Source organism: Eutrigla gurnardus (genome assembly GCF_963514095.1).
Source record: "Eutrigla gurnardus genome assembly, chromosome: 2".
NCBI lineage: Eukaryota > Metazoa > Chordata > Actinopteri > Perciformes > Triglidae > Eutrigla > Eutrigla gurnardus.
The window spans coordinates 1,735,170-1,741,532 of NC_139916.1; the positions used below are offsets into that span (position 1 = coordinate 1,735,170).

Sequence of the window (6,363 nt, forward strand, 5' to 3'; positions counted from 1 at the left end):
TTGTACATTTATATGTTTTTTTTAAATGTCATGCCATATTAAACATATGTTTCATGATATACCATAATATGACGTTGTATTACATACTACACAGCCATTTCTCATGACATTTCTCATGGCATAGTACACTATGACGTTTTGTGGCATACAAAACTGATTTATTATTTATTTATTATGTAACAAATGTATGCAGTTAACTGAAAATCCATTATTTGAAAAGATAATAATATTGAAACTACTATTTGTCTTATTTTACGTCATCCATCCAAACATTTATTCGTCTAAGTGGTTTCTATTTAATTAAATGTATGAATGTATTGAGCATTCAGGACAACATGGGCGGACAGCCAGACGGTACTTCAAACGCATCAGAGTTGCCAGGTTGTTGTCAACGTCAGTAAAGTAAAACATAAATGGTGAGTTTCATTTGATTAAAAAAGAAAAAGAAAAAAAACATGATTCTATTATGTAACAAATGTATTCAGTTACCTAAAAATCCCTTATTTAAAATAGGAATACTATTGAAACTACTGTTTTTATTTAATCTTTTCGTTGTCCATCCAAACATTTATCCATCTAGGTCGTTTTTATTTAATTAGATAATTAATGTAGTGAATGTATTGTCCAGTCAGGACAACATGGGCAGACAGACAGTAGGACAGACAGTAAGCCAAGCCCCCCCTCCCCGCGGGGAACTATTTCCTGCTCGGACTCGCGGCTGCGTTGGGTGGAGTCACACACGCATACCTGGCAACACGCACAGTCGCTTTTTTTTGTGAACGCTTCGGTTGAGCCAAGATGGCAGATTTCGATGAGCTCAGCGATGAAGAAAAGGTAATACTTTATCTATAAATTCACATCGCGACCTTTATATCATCACGAGCCGTCTTCTTGGTGGAAGCAGCAACACGTCGGTGGTTTATGAGCAACTTTAATGCGCAGCGACAACCGCCAGACGGGCGCCGCGGAGAGGAGTCTGGCTAGCTAGTGGAGCTAGCTATATAGCTCCTATTTGACAGTTCACACTGTTGCCGTGCACGCTCTTCGTGTGCACGCGCGTGTGAAGTTAGCCAACTTGTGTTTGAGTCCCTGTTTGATTTAAAATCATCAGATTTCAACACGGAGTTTTATTATTATTAATCGGGACGTCACGACGAGCTAATTGTTAATGCTAAATGGAAGGAAGTCGAGGCACTTCCTGCATTTTTACAGTGAGGAGGATGGCAACGCATCGGCGGCAACACACCCAGTTCCCCAAGTTCCCTAAGTTCCCTATAACCCAACGTTGCTGCTCACACTACAAGTTGGTCAAATTGCGGGTATTTAGCTTTAAACGTCTGTATCTGTTTTTATTTGGGGCAGATGCCCTAAAACACCCTAATGCGGTGTTATAAGGGGTGCTGGAAATCCTTGAAAACACTTGAATTTTAGTGTGGTGTCTTTTCAAGCTTTGAAAAATGCTTGGATTTAGAATAAAGTGCTTGAAAGTGCTTGAACTGTATGTCATATGATGACATGATATACAGGTTTCGTACGGTGTACGTGCTGGAAAGCCTTGGAAACACTTGGACAAGTGCATTAATAAGTAGACTGAATACTCAGTATTGTGTTAGATACACATATGGAGTTTACCACAGCTGGAAGGTGCTGGGAGAGCATGGAAATGCCCCTTGAAATGCTTGAAAAGTGCTTGAATTTGACTTTGGAAAAGGTCCACTTTGCAGTGGCTGGTGGCTCCCCTCCTTCGTGCTGCTACACGTTGTAAAATTATACTTTGCATTCCTAAACCTGACGGTGTAAACAGGAGCTTGCACCAAAATGACCCCCCCCCAATGTAAACCACCATTTTTAACCTTGCATTAGTGTGCATTTTTGTTGAGAGCTGCAGGGTCTGCAGGTCTGGGAGTGCTTTCTGCTGCTCTGAATGGAGTCTATATTGTGGTTAAGTAGGTTACTCGTGTTATGCCCTTTCAGCTGGACAGCCCAGTGTAGGTCACTGCCGAGCTGCAGCCTGGAGGCCAAAACCAGCCTTCACCATCACCGCCATGTGATCATGTGACATCTGGGGGCGTAGGACGGATTTTAATAAGCCATAAAGGTCACACACAGGAGTGATTACTGCTACAGTAAAACTGCCTTTTCATGGGATGACCATATGAGAGCACCAGCCAGTGTCCCACTGTGGCTTTTGACACCACATGCTTACACTCGCAATACCGGCTGCTAAGAAAAGCCCTCGGGCGACATCACCCTGTTAGCCATCTAAGGAGTGGCCCAAATAGAGCCAACAAGCCTGCAGCCCAGAAAGTTAGCAGATTGCTCTCTGCTGCACTCTAGTGGTTACTTGTCCAAACTCTTCTACACCCATGACTTTATCTCTAAGGAGAATAAATTAGCTAGATTTACCAGAAAAACATACGGCAGATTTATTTCAGAGGAACACCCCGGTTTAATGAACTGAGAAGGGATCTGAACCCATAAGTTACCCATAAGTTACCCATAAGTTACCCATAAGTCTGTATGTCGTGATAATGTGAGGGTGAGGCCTAATTCATGTTTTTTTTTATTTCTAGGTCCGTATTGCAGCTAATTTTGTGATGCACTCTCCTCCCGGAGAGTTCAATGAAGTCTTCAACGGTGGGCATTATCTGTGATTGACTTCTCTTTTTTTATGTGTGTTTGGAAAACAATTTCCTTAATGCTTTTATTGTGTTAATTATTCATTTCAGATGTGCGAATACTGCTCAACAATGATAATCTTCTCAGAGAGGGCGCGGCTCAGTAAGTTTCACATGTTTATTTAATTTGTTCTGCTTGTAAAATAATGATATTCTGTGTGGAAATACCACTTGTGGCTGTGCTTTTATTTGTTTGGTGCAGTGCCTTCGCCCAGTACAACATGGATCAGTTCACCCTTGCCAAAATTGATGGATATGAAGATCAGGCAAGCGTTTTCTTTAAAAGACATCTAGATGATTTGTTTGACTCGTCGTCTTTATTGTACGTTCTGGAAGACACTGCAGTAAACAGGCTTCTCCTCCCTGTAAGGTCCTTATAACCGAGCATGGAGACCTGGGTAACGGCCGCTTCTTTGACCCCCACAACAAGATCTCCTTCAAGTATGACCACCTGAGGAAGGAAGCGAGCGACCCCCAGCCCCACGAGGGCGAGGCGGCCCTCCGGTCCTGGAGAGACGCCTGTGATTCTGCCCTGAGGGCCTACGTCAAGGAGCACTACCCCAGTGGTGTTTGCACCGTAAGATCTCTCACCCGGCCGTCGGCGTTCAGCGTTACTCGCCGTGAATCGCTCTCACGTCCCGTTTTTTTATCCGCTGCAGGTTTATGGGAAAACCTTCAACGGCCAGCAGACCATCATCGCTTGTATCGAGGGTCATCAGTTCGAGCCCAAAAACTTCTGGTGGGTTGATGGAGGATGAGGATGTGGTTGTGTTGGCGCAGCTTTGACCTGGATGTGTATTTTTATTCATTTGTTCTCCTTCCAGGAACGGGCGCTGCCGGTCTGAATGGAAGTTCAGTGTGTCGCAGTCTACAGCGCAGGTGACGGGAGTCCTGAAAATCCAGGTGTGTTGAGTGATTAACGGCTGCAGTATGAACCGGGTTGTGTTTTTGTGTCGCTGGCGTGTGAGAGTGTCGACCGTGCTTCGTTTCCAGGTACATTATTACGAGGATGGAAATGTGCAACTGGTCAGCCATAAAGATATACAGGAAGCTCTGACCGTGTCTGTAAGTAGTCATTAATGGTTTGAGTCATTGGTTTATTGGAGTATTTCGTATTTGATTTTTTATTTTAATGAAACTGTATGTTTTGGCAGAACGAGAGCCAGACTGCAAAAGAGCTTGTGAAAATTATTGAGGACGCGGAGCATGAATACCAGGTATGTGAATGAAACGAATGAAAGAGTATGAAAGACTGAAGGATTCATGTGAGATCCAGAATACGGCTTAAACATTTCCAAACACGGCTAAAAATCTATGTGCATCATCGTCAAAACACAGGGTTGGTACAAGTGCTGGAAATCCTTGAAAACAATTGAAGTTTGTGGTGTTTTCAAGGTTTGAAAAGGTCTTGGATGTAGAATAAAGGTCTATAAATGTGTGTTCTATGTGATGACATCTATGATAGAACAGAGAAAAGAAGATCTCCATATCTGAGGGACTGAAAACAGCATTTTCTGACATTTCTTTATGAAAAATGACTTTTGATGATGAACAGATGATGAAAATAGTTGGTGATTATATTTCTGTGGATCTGTTAGTGGAATTAGTTTTCCTTTCATTTGTGGTCCTTCTGTAAAAAGCTGTCTCCAAACATCATGTTGGTTGTTTAGAGGACAATAACATCTCATTTAATGTGATGAACAAGTGACATCATAAGTAGACTGAATACTGACCATTGGATTGGTACAAATATGGAGTTTACCACAGCTGGAAGGTGCTGGAAAAGCATGGAAATGCACCTGGAAAAGTGCTTGAATTGAAGTTTAGGAACCCTGAAAACGTGTCCTTTATTGACCTGAAATCCCTTTTGTGATTTTTTTGTGTAAAATGTGACCCCTGCTGGTTCCTCGTGGTCTTTCAGGTGGCCATCAGTGAGAACTACCAGACCATGTCGGACACCACGTTCAAGGCCTTACGCAGACAGCTGCCGGTCACCCGCACCAAGATCGACTGGAACAAGATCCTCAGCTACAAGATCGGCAAGGAGATGCAGAACGCTTGAAGAGGCCGGAGAGAGGCGGTTTGGTGCTGCGACTGACGGACGGGAGAGGCTGACGCTCGCGCAAACGTGTGTGACGCAACGTAACGTACTGTATGTCCTGCTAGAAGAGACATTTGTTTGGGGGAGGGGTTACAGAGAATGTTCCCGTTCTGCACTACGAGGACACGCCTTCATGTTACCATGACATTGAGTGATTTAACTGCGAGCGTATCATTTTTTTTAAACATACCTTCAGTAACACTGTGAAAGTTTGGGTTTTCCCACACTTTTCAAATTCTCAGTTAAACACCTAAAGTCTCTGATCCCTCAGTGCTTCATGGATGAAATTCTCCTGAACCCCTTTGACTTTCATGTAGCAACTAATTTAAACTCTCTAGACGTCATAACGGATATTCTTTCAGAGCTTCCAATACCTCCTGTTTGTTTTGTTTGTTTCTTTATTAAAAGAGGCTTAATAATGGATGCAATTTGATATAGTTACTGAGAGACACCTGACGGCACCAAATTATGCAGTTTAAATTGGAAGATCCCACCTGTTTGTTTGTTTTTTATATATATAAATACATACATATATATATGTATATATATGCTTGTAAACACAGGTGGGATACAGGGCTGTAGCCAAAGCGTGTGATGTTTTTCTTTCTCCTGTTTGAGGTTCTTTCACTTCTCTTCCACGTTGACATTTTCCCTCTACACCTGGACTGATACACATTGGTGTCCTCCCGCCAGCTGTTTGCCTTTAGCTTTTGCTATATTTTTATACAAACTGTAAGTACATTTATTATTCACGAAATAAAAAAATATAATCTTCAACCAATGGTGATGAGTTTCGTTTGCAGTATGGAGTTTCTTTTTAGAGAGGCTGATTCTTATTCTCTTGTTTTAGACTCAATTTTATATTATTATTATTATTATAGACCAAACAAGGAATTGATATGATATGAAATAATGGAAATAATGTCAGTTGTATCCCTAATTCTAAGGATTATTAATTAATGTTTGCAGTTATTAATTAAAGTAAAATTGACTAGTTTCACTATTACAAGGCAAATTAAAAAATATTTGGGCTCATAATCTATAATTGGCCAGACAAACCAGTTCACCAGTCAATATTATTCATTATTAGCTATAACGGATCGTTTAATGTAGGTGTATTTTATAAATGTGAATTAAAAATAATGTGTTTTAAATTGATGGAAACGCTTATTTAACGCGACTCCTGTATCTGGTATGTACTAATGCTGCCTTCACGTGCTAATCGGAATTTCCCACCTCTCAGTTGTGACGGCGGAATGTCACGTTCAAGTGCTTCGTATTAAACGAGTCTGCAACTCATATTAACCATGATTCCGACAGCACGTGAACGCACCATCCCAGGGAGCGTCAACAATGACGTGCGGATGCCTTCGACGTATAAAACCCGCGGTGAGGAGATTTAACGGCTGAACTCAGTAAAATAATGTTCCATAAATGAAGAACTGGCGTCTTTAATGTTCATATATATGTATATTGTTTATATAAGTCCATAAACTTATCATTTCCGCTTTCCTCGCGCACAAAAAATGCAGACGTTTCCTTCCGGTGGGTGTTTTTATTTATTTTTTTACACCAAACGATCCC

At 41.4% G+C, this 6,363-nt stretch overlaps 1 protein-coding gene across 1 annotated transcript; it reads left to right on the forward strand.

The window, feature by feature from the left end:
- Positions 1 to 736: 736 nt before the first annotated feature.
- Positions 737 to 5,556, forward strand: LOC311030427 (F-actin-capping protein subunit alpha-1-like). Its single transcript, XM_084036169.1, has 10 exons — positions 737 to 834; positions 2,574 to 2,637; positions 2,730 to 2,781; positions 2,881 to 2,944; positions 3,049 to 3,255; positions 3,338 to 3,417; positions 3,503 to 3,581; positions 3,672 to 3,743; positions 3,833 to 3,895; positions 4,600 to 5,556. Exons 1-10 carry the CDS (start codon positions 799 to 801, stop codon positions 4,738 to 4,740), a joined length of 858 nt encoding a protein of 285 aa, XP_083892295.1. The 5' UTR covers positions 737 to 798; the 3' UTR covers positions 4,741 to 5,556.
- The last annotated feature ends 807 nt before the right edge of the window (positions 5,557 to 6,363 follow it).